General features: G+C 46.7%; 1 protein-coding gene across 4 annotated transcripts in view; it reads left to right on the top strand.

The window, feature by feature from the left end:
* Nucleotides 1-21,777, top strand: part of LOC146805091 (CTP synthase 2) — a 1,453,753-nt gene that overhangs the window by 1,354,626 nt on the left and 77,350 nt on the right. For 2 of the 4 annotated variants that reach the window (XM_085622228.1, XM_085622230.1), the window contains one exon: nt 4,333-4,360. The exons of the other annotated variants lie outside the window; for them this stretch is intronic. In XM_085622228.1, coding sequence (XP_085478354.1) covers nt 4,333-4,339 — 7 coding nt within the window. In that variant the 3' untranslated portion in view covers nt 4,340-4,360. The remainder of the gene's footprint in view (nt 1-4,332; nt 4,361-21,777) is intronic. 4 annotated transcript variants of the gene reach the window in all.

The raw sequence follows: 21,777 nt of genomic DNA, 5'->3' as shown, positions 1-21,777 counted from the left end.
TGGGGGCCTTGGTGAGGGAGAGGATCAGCTGGGTGTCGTTGGTGTTGAGGTCGTGCGATCTGGCGATGTTGGCGAGCGGTGCCATGTAGATGTTGAAGTGTGTCGGGCTGAGGGATGTTGCTTGGGGTACGCCGCAGATGATCTTGGTGTCTTTAGAGCGGAATGGGGGAGGCGGACACTCTGGGTTCTGCCGGTGAGGAAGGAGGTGGTCCAGTCCAGTGCTTTGTCACAGATCCCTGCGTTGTGGAGGCGTTTGCGGAGGGTGTGGTGGCAGACAGTGTCAAAGGCGGCCGAGAGGTCCAGGAGGATGAGGGCAGCGGTTTCTTTGTTGTCCATCATGGCCCTGATGTCGTCGGTTGCAGCAATGAGGGCTGTTTCGGTGCTGTGGTTGCTGCGTAATCCGGATTGGGACGGGTCCAGGATGTTGTTCTTTTCGAGGAAGGAGGTCAGTTGCCTGTTGACAATCTTCTTGATGACTTTCGCTGGGAATGGGAGGAGGGAGATGGGCCGGAAGTTCTTGAGGTCCTTGGGGTCAGCTTTGGGTTTCTTGAGTAGGGCGTTGATCTCGGCGTGCTTCCAGCTCTCCGGGAAGGTGGTGTTCTCGAAGGAGCAGTTAATGATTTTACGGAGATGGGGTGCGATGGTGGAGCTTGCTTTGTTGAAGATGCGGTGCGGGCAGGGGTCGGATGGTGAACCGGAGTGGATGGTGTTCATGATTTTGATGGTGTCTTCGTCGTTGATGTGGGTCCAGGAAAGCAGGGGGTCGATGTCGATGTGGCTGGGGTGCGGTGAGTCTGAGGTGTCTGTGTCTGTCGGGGGGGCCTGGTTGCTGAAGCTGTCGTGGATGTCTGCAATCTTGCAGTGGAAGAAGGTGGCTAGGGAGTCGCAGAGGTCTTGTGATGGCGGGATGTCGTTGCAATTGGAGCTGGGGTTGGAGAGTTCCTTCACGATGTTGAAGAGCTCTTTGCTGTTGTGTGCATTGTTGTCAATGCGCTCTTTGAAGGAGGTCCTTTTGGCGGTACGGATGAGTTGGTGGTGTCTGCGGATGGCACTCTTGTAGGCTGTGTTGCTGTCTGGTGTCTGTTCGTTGTGCCACTTCTTCGCGAGCCTACGGCAGGCCTGCTTGGATGCCTGGAGGTCGGCGGTGAACCAGATGGCTTTTCTGTCGGTGCGTCTGTTCGAGGGTTTCTAATCAGGGCGAGAGTATAGGCGCAGTCGTCGATCCATTGCCTGAGGCTGAGGGCGGCGGAGTGGGTGTCGGTAGTGTCCATTGGTGGGTTTCGGGCAAGGGTGGTGACTAGCTGGTCTTCGGTGACTTTGCTCCAGCTGCGGTGAAGGGCCTGTTGTGTGCGGTGGTGCGTGGTGGGCTTCTCGAAGGTGAATTGGACGCAGCCGTGGTCAGTCCAGTGGAGTTCGGTGGTGTGGCTGAAGGTGACGTGGTTGCTGGCTGAGAAGATGGGGTCGAGCATGTGTCCGGCGGAGTGGGTGGGAGTCGTGACGAGCTGTTTGAGTCCGAGTTTGGCAAGGTTGCCGAGCAGGGGGGTGGAATTGCTGTCGTTGGTGTTCTCGAGGTGAAAGTTCAGGCCTCCGAGTAGGATGTAGTCCGTGTACGCAAGGGCATGCGTACTGACGAAGTCGGCGATGGAGTCACTGAACTGCGGCCAGGGGCCGGGTGGTCTGTAGATGAGAATTGCTCTGAGGGTATTGTTGGGGTCGGTGTGGATCTGGAAGTGCAGGTGTTTGGCGGTGATAAGCGTGTCGTCGGTGCTGGTCGAGATTCTGAGGGTGTTTCTGTGGATGATGGCGATTCCTCCTCCTCGTTGGTGCAGTCCCTGCGGGTGATCTTGTAGCCGTCAGGGACAGCTATGGCGATGTCGGGAGCCGAGGAGGGGTTCAACCAGGACTCTGTCAGGAAGGCGACGTCTGGGTAGGTGGAGTCGAGTAGGTCCCAGAGTTCGATGGCGTGTTTGCGGGCAGAGCGGGTGTTGAGTAGAAGGCATTGGAGGCTGTTGCAACCTACCCCGGTGGGCGTGGTGGTGGTTTGGAGGCTAGTGTAGTGGCAGTTCCGGCAGGAGAAGGGTCCATGGGTCCGCTTCAGGGTGGCCTGGAAGCAGGTGTGTGTTCGGCCAACGTTGAGTGCGTGGAGGCTGCTGGCGTCGGAGCGGCGTCAGGTGTCGAGGTGTTCACGGGGGCCAGGGGGTCTGGTGCTGGGCGCGGTCCAGGCGCGGACGGGCACAGATGGGCTTGCCTTAGGCGCGCCATCTGCACGCCAGGGGCGCGCCTGCTGCGCGCGGCCGCGATAAGAAGGGGAGGTGGGAGGGAGGAGCAGCTGGGAGGCAGGAGTGGAACGAATGGGCGAGAGTGGTGGCGGGGCCGCAGGGGACGCAGTGGCGGGAAACGAGAGAGCAGAACGGGCAGAGAAACCAAGGGCACGACAATGCAAGGAAATACAAGGAATAAAAAACAGAATACGAGCACAATACAATACAATAACAGAGTACAATAAATACAGAGTGCAGAGTCAAAACGGAGGGCAGACAGGAAAATGGGCAGATCGAGCGCACAGATACCTACGGCCTACCACTGGCCACCAGGGATGTGGCGCAGGTGGTAGCCTGCAGGTGGAGGAGGGCCTTGAATTCGCAGTAGTGGCAGCAGCAGCTAGCTGGGAGACATGGGCACAACAGGTGGTGCTGTTGCGGGTGAGGAGCGACCTGCCTGGAACAGGGTCAAGGGCTGAATTAGAGGAGGAATTTTACTATCATGCAAGGCCCTTGTGTGGGCTGGCGGACTTCCAATTATCTTATGGTTGTCCCAATCCAAGGAAAGCCGCCCCATTGCAGTCGCTATCACATCAGTTCTCGTGGCTCCGCCACGCCCATTCATTGCAAATTAAGTAATTGATCTGAAAACCAGAAACCAATGCAAAGCGATCTAAATCTGCCTGAAGTTCAGGAATCGAATCCTCCAGGTCGATTACAAAATTGAAGACATTGTCAGCAAATAAGGCTAGTTTTTGTTCCTTTTGTTTCCCAACCTCAGTCCATGGATGTTTGGATAGCTCAGGATTTTGGCCACCAAGTGTCCCAGTGAGAGGGCAAAAATTGGAGGGGAGAGAGTTCAACCTTTTCTCGTTGCCCTGAATATGGATATATCTGTCGTATATTCCCCATTGATCTTAATTTTCGTTCACGGTTTTTGATACTTTGCTTGGATACATTTTGTCATTTTGGGGCCAAGGAGTCTCGTGTCAAGTAGCTTCAATAAGTATGGCAAGTAAATCCTGTTGAAGGCCTTCTCTGCATCGAGTGAAAGAAGGGCCATTGGCTGTTTCCGTCTCCCAGCTACTTTCATTAAAGTCAGTGCTAGTCAGGTGTTATTGTTAGCCCTATTATTGTATCACACTAAAGGAAGAGACAGAGGATGCTTCAAAAACTGCACCCTGCACAATTAACATACAACAACCAAAATATATGACAACTACCAGTCCAGTTTAAACTTTATTTCGGTCATAGATCACAAAAGTCACAGATGAGAAAGAAAAATACAGTACATACACCCAGTTAAAAAAACACAGTTAATTACAAAACACAGCGTTTTGAGAAAAATAATAAGGGCTCACTTAGGTGATAGCAAAACAAATATCCCAAATCTTAAAAACGGTAGTACAAAAAATAATAAACAAAAATCCATAAATAGAGAGATAGTCTCATTTTTTTGTTAAATTACACATAACATTTACACATATACGAACACTGTGCGTGCAAGAGGAATAATTCAATTCGATATATGTATACATCAGAAAATTTATGTCAGCCCTAAGGATTAGCGTGGAATGCCTTTGTGCCGGATCGCCCAAACACTCTCAAGAAACTTGGCGATCAAAAACACGATGGTGGGCGAGGTGTCGACTTTGCAAATTCTCAGGGCAACCTGGCGCACTCCTAACAAATGGGGACGATATTTATGACTACTCAATTCCTTCGTAATATCACCAGAGGGAAAACTCCAAAGGTGGAAACACAAAATCAAGAGATTATGGATGAAAACGCCTCACGCACATTTGAAAACTTTGAAAGTACATGGTGTGAGTCTCAATGCCAACATTGCAGAGGTTTTATGACATAATAGCTAGCATCTATTTACCCTATTTTTGGCTTGGACCTTAAAAGTAATAGGGTAAGTAGATGCACGAGTTTTGCAAGTTCACTTTTGTATGTTCACGCTTGCCATATGTGTGTGAAGAGTGTTTTTCACGTGTGTGACACATGCTAGTTATTATATCAAGCTTTTCAGGAGAAATTAAAGGTAAACTGTGTTTTATTATTCCAGGCAGTAACCGTTTACAGGACGATTAGAGGTAAGACTTATTCTTACTTATGTGCATGGAATCGCATGCAGGATTGACTGTAGGGCTACAGTTTTTACCCTGACGAAGGTGCTGGACCCTCCCCTTTTTTTAAGGGGCTTCCTGTTTTTGCGGCTGAAGCATGGTGACAACTGTTGATTATGTTGGATATCTGAGACATTGATTCACACTAACATCCAATACCGTGTTTTTAACCCTACCCCCCCCCGTACACTGAATAAAGGGAATCTCCTAGGTTTACGCAGATGCAGTTTTAGGAATAGATCTGGACCCTTCGATTGACCAGAAAACACTTATATTGTTCTACCTTGTAGTGAGGTTGAGACAACCGTGTTGGCACTGTCCTGGCACAGTGGGGCGGACTGGCCAATGATGAAGCATGCCACGAAAATTTGGGTGAGGCCTTTCCCTCCATAATCTCTGGATTTTCTTCTTCCACCTTTTGAGTTTTCTGTGTGGTGGTGATATTGCACAATAATTGAGTTATCGTTAGCCTGTATGTTTTTCATAAAGCCTGTCTGTTGAGTAAAAATGAAGCACGGCCAAATGTGGTGGAATCTTTGGACCAATACGGACTTGCAAAGTTATGTTATTTTTCTGGTTTGAGCTATTGTGTAAGATGGGAACCCATTATGGTATCTGTGAGTATCCCAGAGGTCATAAAAAGGAGTTGGAAACCTTTGTAAGGGGTTTGACAAGTAGTGAGATGTATGCCTTATAAAATGAAGCAGAAAAGCCATTATGACCCGAGCACTCTCGGTAGGCAATTGTTTAATTGCCTCCCGCAACCCTCCTATAGAAATATCTTCCTCTAGGAGGCAAGGGTCGCTCTCGAAATTCAGGCTATTGTTATTGTTAAGGTGTTCATCTTGAGGTGGCTCATCTAGCTTCTGGCAGCAGAATAGGACTTAGTAGTATCGTTGAAAGGTGGAGAGAATCTCCGATGTTTCTGTTACAGCATGTCCTTAATCATCTTCACTTGCTTTCATATGATTCAGTGTTAGGGCCTGTCGGAGTTCGTAGACTAATATACTATCTTCTTTGTCACCTTTTTCACAATAAGTTTGCTTAATGCAAAGTAATTTTTTGTTGCATCTTTCATTTGTAAATGTTTTAATTCCACTCTGATTCTGCATATTTCCCTCATGGTTTTAATGAATCACCATCCATTGTGTCGTGTGGGCGTGGGAGAGCTGTAGATCTAGATCTGCTCTTTGTTGTTTGGCTCGGCATTCAAATGCAGCCGAATGGGAGATTAGTTCACCCCTAAGCTCTAATTTGGCTGTAGACCTCAGGGTAGAGGGATTAACTTCGCCATTATTGCTTTCTGGAAAGTAGTGGTCTGTGATTTCTTGAATACGATCCCTGGATCTCTCAGGGGCTTTGCAATTATTTTGCGGTGTGAGGGGGCTCACCATAAATATCAATCAATTGGGGGAGAAAGAAGGGCTTGTGACCCACTCAGCTTCTTTTCCTCAAATGTCAAAATATCAGGTAGAGAGTGGATCACTGGTCCTGAAAGAACCAGGGTAAACATAAACGGTACAAAGTACTGTTAAGAAACCCTCAATCACGTTTTTTGCAGGTGGAATTCAGCGGTATATTTGATTATCCGCTTCGTGCTTGACAACGTGACAGCATCATCATCGGGTTAATGAATGCTTCCTCCACCCGGAGGTTTTTCCACAGTTTTTTTCAGTAGTGATAGTAGAAAAGTGTGGGTGTGTAGTGAAGTGATTTATAGTGAATGAAGATTAAGAAACTCGTAAAACCAGTATGTTATTTTAATAAGACTGGGTTCGAGTTGGTTAAAAACGCTTTTCGTGCACAAGGCAGACAAATTAAGGTCTGGTGCACTATAAAAATGTGTCCATAAAAGAGGTCGACATGTTTCAGCCCTATCTAGTGCCCCGAGGGGTCAGGTGGGCTTTCATCAGGACCTTGTCTATGTGGGGGGGAAACTAATATGAATAGGTCTCCTAGTGAAAAAATGGAAAAGATTGTTCCACAAATTTTTTTCGATTTGAACCTTGTATCCTCTAGCCGAGGGTTACATCGGGTAGAAATGGTCTTTCCATGCTCTTTTTGACGGGAATACGTGGCTTGTTCTGTTGCTACCGGGTAAGAAGAGGCAGCGACAGAACAAGCCGCGTATTCCCGTCAAAAAGAGCGGGAAAGACCCTTTCTACCCGATGTAACCCTCGACTAGAGGATACAAGGTTCAAATCGAACATTTTTTGTGGAACAATCTTTTCCATTTTTTCACTAGGAGACCTATTAATATTAGTGTCCCCCCCACATAGACAAGGTCCTGCTGAAAGCCCACCTGACCCCTCGGGGCACTAGATAGGGCTGAAACATGTCGACCTCTTTTATGGACACATTTTTATAGTGCACCAGACCTTAATTTGTCTGCCTCGTGCACGAAAAGCGTTTTTAACCAACTCGAACCCAGTCTTATTAAAATAACATACTGGTTTTACGAGTTTCTTAATCTTCATTTACTATAAACCAATTCACTACACACCCACACTTTTCTACGATCACTACTGAAAACACCAGTGGAAAAACCTCCGGGTGGAGGAAGCATTCATTAACCCGATGATGATGCTGTCACGTTGTCAAGCACGAAGCGGATAATCAAATATACCGCTGAATTCCACCTGCAAAAAAGGTGATTGAGGGTTTCTTAACAGTACTTTGTACCGTTTATGTTTACCCTGGTTCTTTCAGGACCAGTGATCCACTCTCTACCTGATATTTTGGGGCTCACCATAAGCCAGACAGGGGCATGGTTTGATAAAGATTTGACACCAGGAGATGAGTAAACTAGCCTGGGGTGCATGCTTGTGGACGTTAGGAAGTAGGTCCTGTGCACATTAGAGTAAAACATGTCATCTTTCTCAGTAGTATGGTAGTGGCACCAAGCGTCCACCAGATTTAGGTCTGCAATCCTCTAAGCAGTGAGTGTGATTGTTGTGTGTCGCCATGTCTTGGGTGGGACAGGTTAGCTGAAGAATAATGTGTTTTAGTCACCCCTCAATACGATGTCTGCTATGGTGAAATGAGAGATTCTGGGAAAGAGGGTGGAGTAGAAGCTCTCTGTGTCCTTGTTGGGACCATAGAGATTGTGGGGAAATGTGGATTATATGGTGTGTTTGTGCGACCTCACCGTGAAATACACTTACCAACCCCTAGGGCTCTTGGGTTTTGTTTGTCAAACCTTCAGCTCAACCCTGGGTAGCTGTGTCTCTGGCAGCAAGGCTTTCACAAAGAAACAAGTGTAAAGTATTTAAACAGCACCAAAGGAATTGAAGAAGAAATCAACAAGACATTAAAGAAATCCAACACCAATTTATAAAAATTGACTGTATGTATGATTCAGTTCTGCATCTGCCTGTCTGGAGACATTGATTGCCGATGCGTCAAAGAGTGAAGTTCAAGTTACTGTGCCATGCACACAAAGCATTGCAAAAAAATGGCCCTATAATTCTGCAAGACAGAGTACAGTTCTATTCGCCTTCATGTGAGCTGAGAGCCTGTAATCGTGCATTATCAAAAACAAGGTGAATAAAGAAAGTCAAACAGGAGGCCGTTCATTTTCATATGAAGCAGCTGTACAGTGGAACAAACTACCTTTAGACCTGTGTCTCATCAAAGATTATCTGGGCTTGAGGAAAAAGTTAAAAACATGGTTGTTTAGGACATAATGATGCTAGTGCCAGCACTACCGTATGCATCAAGAAATGCTAGGGAGCGATGCTAGCGCCCTGATATCCCACTAGGAGGAGTAATATTCTTTATAAAAACTGTAAATATATAAAGAATGTAGGGTTTTACTGCTGAAACATTTGAAAGTATTTTCCACTTTTTAACTTACAGCACCCTGCATTAGGTTTTGTTAGGCCTACCTTAGAGGTAACCTAAATATATTAACCTCTTCTGTGCCCATGACGAGATAGTCTCGTCATGAACCCCACCCGCCTATGCAACGCCCGGCACAGGAGGGGGAAAGGGCGTGGCACTGAAGGGGTTAAAAAGGGAAGTTTGGGTTTGCCATTACCTTAAATGGCAAATTCGAGTTAGCAGTTTAAATCTGCCCTTCCAGTCTGCAGTGGCAGACTGGGAGCCTGGTGTTGCCTTGTCCCACTCAGGGTGGCACAGCAAGTGCTGTAGTCCCTGGGGGGAGACTCTATCCTACAGGTCTGGGTACCACAGGTACCATATACTAGGGACTTACAAGTAAGTTAATCTGTGACAATTGGGGGACAGGCCAATTAAATATGCACCATTTTAAGGGTCCGAGCACATGCACTGAGTCCTATTTAGTAGGGTTCAGGGTATTTCAGAAATTACACCAGTACCTTGTAGTCAAAATGGTGGAAAAAGTGGGGGGAAACCTGCAAAAAGCCTGTTTCCTTACGGAGATAAATTATGGTCAGCTGGATCTAGCCCATTTTACCCTAGATGCCCACCAAGCGACCTACCCTATCATAAAATGTATCCTTAGTGTAAAAAGTCAGGTCCCTACATGTGAGTATATCCACCTCTCTATACCTATATGTGTAAGATGCATGGAATTGTGATGGGTACCATTTGGAATTAAGTCTCTTAACATCTGGTCTGAGTAGGTGAGTTTTTTGCAGTAATGCTGTGTCTACCTCTTTGAGTTCAAGCTATTGGAGAAGTGCTCTTCGTTTAATCGGGATATTAAAACCTTGCACATTCAGCAAAACTATCTTCAATGGTGTCATTCTGCCTGAGAGAGTGGCGCTGCTCTGAAGTGGCCCCTTATATCTAGTATGGTGTGTATGTGGTTCCACTTAAGGCCAGTGATTGGAAGTAGCACCATTTCTAGGGCAATGGAAAGTGTGATAATTGGAAATCCTATGTTCATCAGTGGTGGTCTCATTCTGTGTCTCCATGTGTATTATAAACTGGGACAAGCTGGTAAAACAGGAACAAGGATAACAGGGGATAGGTTGGGAGCAAGTCAAAGCTGGATCGAGGGCCATTGTAGCAGGTACAACTCATGAAACATGTGAAATGAGAATAACTTAGAAACAGGCACTGAAGGGGTGGGCTCCAGGGCCGATTTTGAGGACTCCTCCCACATTCATTGCCTGTGTAGAACAGTTATTAGCAAAGTAATCATTAAGGGCCATATGTAGATAGCTAAATACCGGTCGGTAACGGCCGAAAATCGGTAATTTTCCCGTTATCGACCGGTATTTAGCCCTTTCTAATTTAGGAGGCAGGTTTTAAGGATTCGGTAATTTACCGAATCGGTATTTTAAGAAATCGGTAAAATACCGAATCGGTAAATTACCGAATCCTTAAATCCTATGTAGGGAGCACTCAAGTGAGTGCATTTTTGGTTTAAGGATTCGTTATTTACCACCAACTACAAGTTGATGGTAAATATCGAATACCTTTTCTAAAGCAATTTTGTGCTTTTTTAAAAGTGCCATGTGGCAGACATTGTGCGCCACATGTGCACACATGCACGAATCAGGGGTGCAACAGGGTGTCAATGTGACACCCTGCCACCCTTGAATATGCTCCCCCTATTACCTATTCGGTATTTACCGAATCGGTAATAGTGAATGGCTTCCCATTCATTCCTATGGGCCTCCAGGCCCATAGGAATGAATGGGAAGGTATGCCTTATTACCGATTCGGTAAATACCGAATCGGTAATAACGAATATTACCGAATCGGTAAAATTTACCGATTTTTTACCTACATTCTATTTACCGATTCTTAAATACGGAATCGGTAAAATTCGGCATTTAGGAATCGGTAAATAGAAATTACCTACATATGGCCCTTAGTCTTTTTAGTAGTAGTGTTCTAGGAACCGTTAGTCACCAACAACACCACTTCAATGTAGGACTTCTTCCTCTGAGGATGAAGGACGATGATCTTTATCTCTTTGGCGTCAAAGTTTTCGTGCTGCCTTGCGTCCCCACAATGATGACTAGAGCAGCAGGGTTATTTTCTTGATCTTGCTGTGTTGGTAGACGTGACTGGAGGCCCATGACTAAACACTCCTCCTGTAGGGCTCTCACCATATTGTTTTTGTCCTTGTATGGAGATGTAGAGTAATTTTGGGAAGTTTCTCTATTTCCACCAGCATTTGGGCCGAGACATCCTGGAATATCTTGGAACTTTAAGGGTTCTTGTTGAAGGGCCGCAAGCAAGATATTTTCTTTCACATGGAAATAATAGACTTGAATTAGCACATCTTAGTTTTTGATGCAGCCAAACTCTGCTCTGTTCCTCTTCTTGAATGCTACCTCCTTGAGCTTTGTTTCAGTAAGGATCACTGTTCACCCTCTATACATGAGGAGTCAGTTGGGGAAAATGCGTGGGTATCAATTGAAAGCCTGTGGTGCTACCAGGGTGCAGCGCCACATGCTATGTGCATTGCACCTACCTGCAGGGTCTCCTCTGACTTTGCTTCTTGATGCTTCGTGGCTTTCTCCTTGGTCTCAGGTCTCCAGAAAGGGTCTGCATGGCATCCATCACCCTCTGGCCTGGAGCTTGTGCGAGCAGAATACTCTCCTTCAGCGGGAGGAGGCTGAGCACTCCGCTCCCATATGTTCACTTTTGAGTAGCTCGACGGGGTTTGCAGAGACCATCTTGTGGGAAGAGGTGTGGCTCCGCGGCCAGGGCGACTGACTCCGGAATCTGGGGATCACGGTTCGATCCCCGGCGCCGGCGACAGATTAGCCCAACACCATGTGACTCTGGGCAATAGCTTGCTTAATCTTCCCGACGGCCCCCAGCACCTAGAGATCCTTACAGGTTAATGTTCGCGCTTTACAAATGTGGATTATTATTATATTATTTTTTATTATATCTTGATCAATCAGCTGTACGGACCCCGAATCGGGATCCGTTTCAGGGATGTCACCATCCACTTTTTCTGTCAATTACGGGAGGCTTTCTCATGCCCTCCACATGATCTGTTTGCTGGTTAGGTTGCCATTTGGGGGTTAGATGGGACATGGCTCACAGAGCTCAAGAGTGACACACCCTGGCTGGTCTCCTCCCTGGTCATACCCCCTTGTTTTCACTCCCACCCTTTTCTATTAGGATCGCCCCTGGAGTGGGTCACGGCCCACGGGGGGACTGCCATAATACTTTTTTTTATATATGGAAAGGGGTGGGCATAGGGAACCCTTTCCCCAAAATAAAAATAATCCATGGGCCCGGGTCTCCCCAGGGGTCACAGCATTCTAAATTTTGAAATATATGTACAGTAAGGCATGTGTGCTCCTCCCTAAGCTACTTATTGGCCACAGACCCAAGGGCCTGACAACAAACTTTCCTTCTTAAAAAAATGGACGGGGGCCTGTGAGTGGCCCCTCTCCAAGTATGTGTTGGTTCTGCTGACCCCATCCCCCGGACCTGACAATCTTTATTCTGCTCACCTCAGGAAGTACAAAAGCTCCTGCCAGGAAGAGCGGGGGCACTGAACAGTGGATGTGCTACTACAGTGAGTATAGAAGTTAAGCTCCCTTCACGTGAGCACATTCACTGTTGCCAGCTCCCACCCTTATTCAGTGTGGGTGTTGGTTGGAGTTCGGGCAGGGACAGGGGGCCTTGGGCCTCCCCTCTCATCTCCCAATGTGATATACAGTTGTGGATGCCATGAGTAGGACTGAGGCACCCACCAAAGGGAAAAAAGAAGGCACAGCAGCATGGGAGATTGCTCCCCGTGCTGCCACTTTAAGAAAATAGATAGGATCCCCACATCACAGGGGGCAAAGGGGGCAACAACGGGCCAGGCTGATGCAGGAGAGATAGTACCACACGGGAGCCGCCCGGAATCCTAAGATGCAGCAGATACATACCATTTGTGAGAGATAGTCTGACAAAGGACATCTAGTGTGAGAGGGATATTTATTAGATGACCCAGAGAGTGGGAGGAGTGAGGGGTTTGTTTCTTGTTTTAATATATCGTTTCATGGTAACATAGTTTTGGCCAGGATCCAGTAATGTGTCTCATTAACGTATGGTTGACACTGCAAATATGCCATATTTTAGAACGCAATGTATAGGTATTATTGTCATATGCTCCTGGGATGTGTACTGTTAGAATCCGGGGTCTCTGGTTGGCGCAGGTATGCACTTGCGACAAGCAGGGACCCTTTCCTCTAAGTCAGGGCGTAGGATCACCTCTTTAAAAATAACCCCTGCTCACCCTCTAGGTAGCGTGGCGCGAGCAGTCAGGCTAGATTTCCAGAGGGCATTAGGTTAAGCGTTGCAAGGTGTCCCACACAATAATCACCACCCCACCACACAAAGACACAAGGCTGTATTTATCAAAAATAGAAGTCTTTATATAAAAGGTTTCTTTCAGGCAGGTTGCATAAATACAGTTCTCTTGGTGAATATTACTCCAGTTACTCTTTACAGGCTTCAAGGCAGTCCACAGTTCTAAAAATGGCACAGTTCTGTTTGAAATAAGTTTTTTGGGGGGTTTGCGCGCTTCGTAGCGCTTTGGTTATGCTTGGTACAAGTTTTTAGAGGTGCCTTGCCGTTTCTCACGCTTCTCGCGTGAGCCCGAGTACGCTTGCCGTTCCTCACGCTTCTCGCGTGAGCGCCGGCAATAGCTTTCACTTGGTACGAACCGTACAAGCACAAGTACGACTCGTATGCGGGCAGTACGGGTCGAACTACGGCCCCGCAATGATTTCACAGGCAGGTTCGACTCAAACCATGGCACTCCAGGTACGACTCGAACAAAGTACGTTTCAGGCAAGTACGGCTCGAACTACGGCACCACAATAATTTTAAAGGCAGGTTCGACTCAAACCAAGGCACTCCAGGTACGACTCGAACAAAGTATGTTTCAGGCAAGTACGGCTCGAATAAACAGCGCACAAAATCCCCAAATACTTCCAATGTCGGTACGGCTCGTACGAAGGTCAGTACGGGCCGTACTTTCGCGCGCACAGTCACAATTACCTTTGTTCTGCACGGGGGTGGTCACGGCGGCCTCGGGTGTCCACGGAGCGGTGTCCCAGGTCGCGGTGTCGTCCCTCGCTGTCAGAGGGCGGCGGTGCTTCGTGGGGCACCCGAAGACGGTCACGACCACGACCAAGGGCAGAGGAGGGGAGAGCAGCCCCGGGGCAATTCTCAGCGCGTCGGCTTTTCGGTTGATCTCAAGGGTGCACAGGGCCTCGCGGTGATCTTGACGGCACAGGGTCGCCAAGCCTCGGTGCGCAGGCCTTCAGGTGCCTTTCTCCGCGTTGCGACCTACGGCTCGGAGGAACTGGTACTTGCGGTGCTTGGACCAGGTAGGCAGGTCCTTGCGGTGCTCGTGGTAGTCCCAGGTGGCAGATGTCGCGGTGTAGAGAAAGGGGGAGAGGCACACAGGTTCTCTGGGGATCAGCGTCACGGAATTGCGTCCAGCTACTTCTCCTCTTCTGGGGGTAGGTTGCGCCCACTGTTCCTGGGGCGCAGATCAGGGGGCAAGTTCACAAGCAAGCCCTTGGAGATTGTTTAGCACAAGTTGATTCAAAGTCTTTTTCTGTAGTCTTTTCCTCTCCTTCCAGCAGACAGGCACCCACTGCAGGCCAGTCTCTCAGGCAGAGAGACAGTATTCCTCCTTCAGCTTCTCCAGGTCCTTCTCCTTCAGGCAGAGGTTTGTCGTTGCGTAAACAGGATCTGATTTCTTAGGAGCAGGGCTCCTTCTTTTAAAGCGCAAATCTTTTGTTCTTTGTCGCCAGGGGGCCTGGGCCTGGCTCAGTCCAGGTTTGGAGCACTTTGTTGTGGTGACTCTGCTCTTTCCTTTCAGCAGCAGGGCAGAGACATCAGCCGCTCCACATGGGGCGGAGCCGGCTTTGTGGTGGCAGAGCCCAGGTCTGTTCAAGAGTCAAGGTGTACTCCTCCCACCCATCCTGGTGTAATCTCTCTACCCACCACCTGGCAGCCAGCCTGTCTCCTGGAATTCCCCAGCCCTGCTCCTTCCCTGTTACTAGGCAGAACACACACACACAGCGCAGAGGCGGACTGAATGGCCAGATCAGTAAATACTAACTTTCTAAAAGTAGTATTTACAAACGCAGGATATTAAAATAAACTTTACTAAAAGAAGTATTTTATTATTCTGAGTTCAGGCATACTAAACATGACTTTCTACCGTGCTCTATGAGTCCACTGGGATTACAGGCTGTAGTAATTCCAGCAGCCCATTCTGGCCTATGGAGAGCAGGTAGCCTTCAATAGTGAAAAACGAAAATGGCTGTAATTCACTATTAAGACATGCCACACACATCAGGGCATGTCCTACCTTATGCCTACAATGCACCCTGCCCTTGGGCCTACCAGAGGGGTGACTGATATGTAGTTAAGGGAAGGTTTAGGGACTGGCAAGTGGGTGCACTTGCGCAGTCAGCGCGACAGTACCAGACTGCGCACAGGTTCTGCAGTGGCAGATCCTAGACACATTTTACTAGGCCGCTTCTGTGGGTGGCACAACCAGTGCAGCAAGCCCACTAGCGGCATTTGTATTTACAAGCCCTGGCACTCCTGGTGCACTTTACTAGGGGCTGATAGTAAACCAAATAAGCCAAACAGGGACACCAATCAATGTATACATTTTACCATAGGGAGAGCATATGCACCTTAGCACTGATCAGCAGTGGTAAGGTGCCCAGAGTCATAAAACAGCCAACAACAGGTCAGAAAAAATACAGGAGGAAGGCAAAAAGTTTAGGGATGACCCCGCAAAAAGGGCCAGGTCCAACATGTACTTGCTGCCATGATTCTACTGTGATTCTGGAAGTAAAAAAACTGCAATACAAATTTTTTTTTTTAAAAGGCTTTGGGTGAGAGGGTAGAACCGGGGCACCCTGAATAGAAAAATAATCTATGATGGGCTTGGTTTTTACATTTTGTGTTATGGTGCCCCAAGGAGGGGCAGCACTCTAAAGTGTACAAAAAAGTGATGGAAGGAATGCTTGAATTAATCTCAGCCACTGGTAATTACTTGGGCCGCAGACCAGTCCATTCCTTGCCACCTCACATGCCACCTCAGTTTGGACCCATCTATATGCACATCATTCTTGACACTGCTCTAGTGGGAGCAGTCTAGTCTGAACTGCCAAGCTAGGTCCTCCCTGAACCGTAACACAAGCAACCTAGGACAGGTATTGCCTTACTTTGGGCTTATCAGCCAGGTAAAGCTTGTGTCCAGTGAGACAGTGTGCAGGTGACTCACATCTAGGCATACCAGTTCCACTAAGGGGAGATTAATTCAAGCATTCCATCTATCACTTTTTTGTTTACTCCGAGGAGGGGCAAGGGGACCACCAACAAATTATACAATTGTTGCGAGGGGACTGCGAGAAGCACAGCAGCCCCCCAAGAAAGTTTAAGAAAAAACTGCTAGTCTTCTGGGGTCATTGAGTGCATGACCTCAGGAGATCTTGCCATAATTTTTAGACACTCCGAGATGGAGATGTATGCTCTACCACTGGAGTGAGGGACCCCTTGTCGTTGCTTGTATGACTGGATTTTGTGGTCTTGCGAGCACTAAAGAAAGACTCAAGCACGTGTTTATCATTGAAAAGTTGTTACCAGTGGAGGTTGCGCTGCAAGTCAGTTGACGTTTTCCTCTTCTGCATGTACAGGTGATGAGATTATGCATTATATTCTTAATTTTCTAATCTCTGCTTACCCACTATGTCCTAAGCACGAACAAATTACCTGGCACCTTCTGATCATTTCCTATTTCAAATTTACACCACTTTGTCCCTCCTTTGTACTGCACCTTTACAATATACACAGTGGGAAGGACAAATTGTTATATTGCAAGAGTACAGCAAAACTGGCATGAGAAAACATCTGTTACTGCATCAGAGATTACTTCAATGTGATTTTTCTTGCTTACAAATAATTAACCCCTTGCATCCAGGTTTCGGTAAAAAACCTTTTGTTAAAACCAATAAATATTCAAAAATGTCATGGCCAAAACTATATATGCAGATGCCTAGGTCTTAATCTTGTAGCTAAGACACAGGCAGGATCTTTGCCTATCTTCCTAAAGGGTTAGGAACTGAGGACATGACTAATTGCTGCTGCACTCAGAGAGAATTGAAGGAAGTATATTATGTGGTGAGTGGAGAACATGCATTATTCAGGCCAATGACAAAGCTGACGCCAAGCATCCCTCTGTACAGCTGTAATGAAGTTTGGTTAGACTGCAGTTACCAAATCCAGTGGCCTGATATGCTGCCCAGCCTGATTGCAGACACAGGGCAGCAAGCAAAGTTGCTGTACTGCATTGTTTGAAAGGGAGACAGGAGAAATGTACCATATCTACTAAGGTATGGTGCATTTCTGCTGACTCCTAGCGCTGGTGCATTGTACTTTGGGCCAATGCTGGCAGGATTGTTTTGAGCAGGAAGGTACACCTTCCTGCACAAAAACTGTCCTCAGAGGCATTTTCCTCTTTCTATGTGTGCTGCACAATGCAGCATACATAGAAAGAGGAAGTAACAAGTAGAAATAAAGATATTTTTTATCCTAATGCCTGGTTCAAGGAGACATACCGTTTTGGTGCAATCCCAAATTTACTCACCCTTGTAAATCAGGGATTGCGTCAGAATCCATGGGTGGATTATGAGAACACCCTTGCTCCATCCATGGATGCCTCCGCAACGCAAAGTCATATAAGGCAGCGCTGTGCACACCCTTTGTTTGACTTTTTGGGAAATATCCCATGGAAAGCCACACAAATCTGATTTGCATAGCTCTGTAAAGCTCAACTAACATTTTGTGTCATGGCTGCGCCAGTAAAAGTGGCACAACCAAGATGCAAAATGTGTGTAAATCTGGGCCTCAGTTAGCAAATTTGACTGACTATGAGCATGAGGGCAAGTGTGTCTATGTGACCGCTGTGCACCTATCATTCATTAAGTAGTGCTCTTAAGAGAAGCATTAGCACTTGTGTGCCTCCATGACCACTTTGCATCTCGTGTTCCCCAAGATGTGTGGAAGAGGAAGATGAGGGCCTGTCTTCCTCCATGACTGGTGAACACCACTTGCTTCTTGAGCGGTGCTGAAAAAAACGCGAGTTTCTTTGCGTAGCTGCAACTACATCCTCAACTTGACTTGTCACAACCATCAATATTGTGTCCCACAAAGCGGAGGCCTATGTTTCTGCGCCACATGCTGAGGTGACTGTGATTCCTCTGAATAGCGATTCATGCTGTAAGTCTTCTGGAGGTAATAAACATATTATTTTAATGTAAATACGTGTTTTTTTAAAAGAAAAGTAGCACCGCTTGGACAAGGTAGTTATTGCGAATGATCCATGTGCTAGCAGAACTAAGGGCTCTATTACACCACCCTCCAAAAGTAATCTTGGATAACCCTGCTTTCCCAATCCACTCAGAGTCACTGCCTAAGGAGGTGATAGTTTGCAATTCACTGAGCTTGCAGGCACCAGCCTGTGTTTACAAGTCGGTTAAACTGCAGTACTTTTCACAAAAATTGCATAATTTCCCTCATGTCACACAGATGCCAGAAAACCGGCCTGCTGTGGTCTTTCCTAGAAATATGAAGTCTGATCATCGGATATTGGTCTACTATCTATTTCGCTGCAGCTTGTTGCAATTTATGCCACTGGGAATAGACTATTTTTAGCTGCATCCATTTAATCCTGATATAATCCGGCCTAAGAATTGATTTAAAAAACAACTTTTCCTAGTGTGTCTGGTGTGGTTTGATAAGAATGGCATTGGTTATGTGAAACAGAGAGTAACCCACGTGGCAACACACAGGAATGTTATTCTAAACATAAAAAGATATCACATTAAAAAACAAAGGTACCGGCAGACATTTTATTTGAATCTGTTGAAGAGCAGTTCCTGTTCAGCATATATCTTACTGTATGTTCTATGAAGATAAGAATTAAAACCATATGCCACAAACATCATAAATATGTTTTGCCCGTCAACTGAGAAGGCAGTCTTTGTTTCTCAAACAAAAATGTGGTATTCTGACTACACTTAAGCGTTTCCTGGATTGAAAATGCATTTGCTACTAGTCTGTTTAGAGCACATCAACAATAGCATGCTCTTTGTAATTGTGATAGTAAGGCAGCCTGTGTGACTCAATGGAAGTGAATCCTTAAGTGAGCCCCCTGAACCCACCTCCACCTCAGGTTCTACACTGACTCCGTGCAACTCTAAGATCTCCACTACTCCCTTCTTCATTGATTGCCGGCACCAGAGCTCAAGCCCCTGCCAACTTTGCTGCTCACCCTCAAACCGAATCTGTCTCAACTCCAACTGAGGACGTGCTACAACGCCACTCTAGCTCACCTGGTTTGTTTCCACTCTGACTCCGACAAAGACTTCCTCTTCCACAGAGGCTTCCTCTGAAGCTCCACCATCTTTTTGGCTTGTATTCTGACCAGAGTTTGACACCACCCGACAATGATGATCGTGATGATGGGTATGATGTAACCCGACATTAGGATAATGACAGTGTTTACTTGCGCTTGCAGGACCCCACTGGGCATAATACTTCCCCTGATACTGGGTTTTGCCCTTTGGACGCCTAATGGAGGACAGCAGTTTATTTGCTGTTGTGATTAGACGTGCAGCTGAGGTTCTAGAACTGCCAACTAAATTCTGTTGAAGTCAAGATAACTGTCTTTACTGAGGTTTTACACCCTGGGCCAGCCTCGTCTTAGATCTTTCTTCCAATTAATGAGGCCCTGACTGACACCTTTATGGGCTCTTGGGCTAAGCCTTAGCCAGGCTAAACTCAGGCAAGACCGAGGTTCTCCTGTTTGGGAATGACCTTCCTTTTTGATTCCCCATCTGGTGGCCACAGAATCTGGGAAAACTTCTCACCCCGTTAGGAAATCAGGAATCTGGGTATCTTGTTTGACGATAAACTGACATTTGGAGACCAAATAGATGTGTTCACCTCATCCTCTTTCAGCACTCAGAGGATAATAAAAAACATTCTGCCTTCCATTATCCACGAACTTTGAAGACTGTGATAGTGACAATAGTCTTCTAAAAAAATGATTACTGCAACACCCTTTACTTAAATATATGCAACATCAGCTGAATAAACAACAAAACTTGCAGAATGCAGCAGCACGTATGCTGCTAGGAATTCCAAAATTACATTCAGTTTCCCAGGCCCTACATAGAATACACAGGCTACCTACCAGGAAACAGATTGCCTTCCAGGCCCTCTGTATCGCCAGAAAGGCTCTACATGGCACTGCTCCTGAATATCTCAAGAATGTATTTAAATGGTACACTCCCTCAAGAGCCCTTTGGTCTACCTCGGCCAATAATGTCAGGATCTCCAAGTTTAGACGAACCTACTGGGTAGGCAGGAGTTTCTTGGGCTGCACAGCCAAGCTGTGGAACTGCCTTCAGCTATATCTAATATTCCATTCAACTCTGCTTAGGTTTAGAAAGGACCTAAAAACCCGGCTTTTTGCAAATTAATTTTGCATTGCTGGAAGACCCATGTACACTGCAGCGCCAAGACACCTTATGGCATTTGCACGCTTTACAAAAATTGACACTAACATTGATATTGCCTGCTTTTGAACAGGTAAGTATCCAGATGCCACAAACAAGCCGGGCAACCCAGATATCCTTGCATGCATGAGAGTTTGGTGTTCCAGGCATCTGTCAGCAAAGTGAATCCTAATTTATTTCCAATGTCTCCTCCAGGGATTCAAAAAGAATCGAGGCATTTCAGAAGCGAATGGTCTCTTTGGCCAGTTTGGTCTTATGGTCGGTCGACGCAGTCTTACTGTTAGGCCATTATACGCATGCCCTCTGAGACATGACCAGTGGGATATTGCTGGCAGTCTCAGGGGAGTTTTGGGCCTCTTTGGCTCAAACCGTCCAGCACAACCAGGGTGGCACCAAGTATGTCATTAGGTTGGCTTCGATACTAGAGACTGCTTGGGGCAAGCTGTGAGAACTAGTATGGTGCTTCACTGGCATGTATAGATACGCTGAAATGGTTTTTCTGGGGATGTGAAATCATCCTTTATGGGTATGGTTTCTGATGGGCCCTGCTTATGTGGCAAAAGGGTGACTCAGCTCTTGATCATTTTAAAGAAAGCAGATCCACTACACATTCCTTAGACCTTTCCAACACTACTTGTCAACTTCTTTACAATTTTGACTCCTTCCGAGGTTAACTCAGAGTGCTGGTGTATAGACAACATCAGGCCTCACCATCCACGCAGCAGTCACCCCAGTCCTTTTGTGTTCAGGGACAGGTAGCAAGCAGATATCAGGCAGGTCACCAGACACAACACTCTTCTCAGTTCCTCACCTCAATGGCATCAGCCTCCAAAACGCTTTGGATATCAGATATTTTCCTCCAGGGTGACAGTCCATCACATCTGACCAATGGGTTCTTTATATCCTCCAGCAAGTTTATGCCCCCCCAGTTCTTTCCGACACATCACACCTTCCAGGCATATAAGAGTAGCTTTCAGAGGCACACTTTTCCATCAAGTTCTAAGATTTTTGGCCTTACTGGCCAAAGAACCATCAAAAGGGTGCTGACCTTGGAAGTTGAGATTGGATGTTACTCCCACTATTTCCTTATGTCATTGAAGGACGGATGCCTTCATCCTATTATGGATCTTAACCTTCTGATTGCCTTCCTGCTCACACTGGCCCAAGTTCTGGATAACCTGAATCTGGGACTGGTTGGTTGCCTTGGATCTGCAGGACACATTCTTGCATATATCTATCCTGTAGTCCCACAAGCATTACCTGTATACCTGTAATTCAACGTAGGCCAGAAGCCACTTTAGCTTGCTGTTCTTCCTTACCTCGGGTGTTTATGAAAGTAATGGCAGTGGTCGCCGCCCATTTTCTGAGGTTGGGGATACCAGTGTTTCCCTACCTCAATGATGTACTGTTGAAGGCAGGCTCACCACAGTCAGTCGTAGACCACCAAGAGACAATGGTGAACCTTTTGAGGTTCTCAATCAATGAGCCAAAGTTACATCTGACTCCTTCACAGAGGTTTCTTTTTATTGGAGCTGTTCTGGACATAGTGCAGTACTGGGCCTTTATTCTGCCTGCTGCAAGTCTAGGACATTCGGGCTATGATCCGGATGTTTCAGCCTCGGTCCTGGACCTCGGGTAGGGAGCTCTTAGGCTTCTTGGTCTATTCGCCGGATGTATGTTCTTGGCCACTTTGCTAGCTAGCATATGTGCACTCTGCAGTGAGATTTGAAGACTCAGTTGACCTAGCACCAAGGAAACCTGTTGGATATAATCCAGGTTTTAGAGGAGACTGCATAAGATCTGCAGTGATGGCTGATCAACTGCAACACGACCAGTGTTGGACCCCTTTCCCTTAAGACTCTGGTCTACGGTGGA

The sequence above is a fragment of the Triturus cristatus genome, chromosome 8 (genome assembly GCF_964204655.1).
Source record: "Triturus cristatus chromosome 8, aTriCri1.1, whole genome shotgun sequence".
In the NCBI taxonomy this organism is placed as follows: domain Eukaryota; kingdom Metazoa; phylum Chordata; class Amphibia; order Caudata; family Salamandridae; genus Triturus; species Triturus cristatus.
This window is presented reverse-complemented; position numbering and strand designations above follow the sequence as displayed.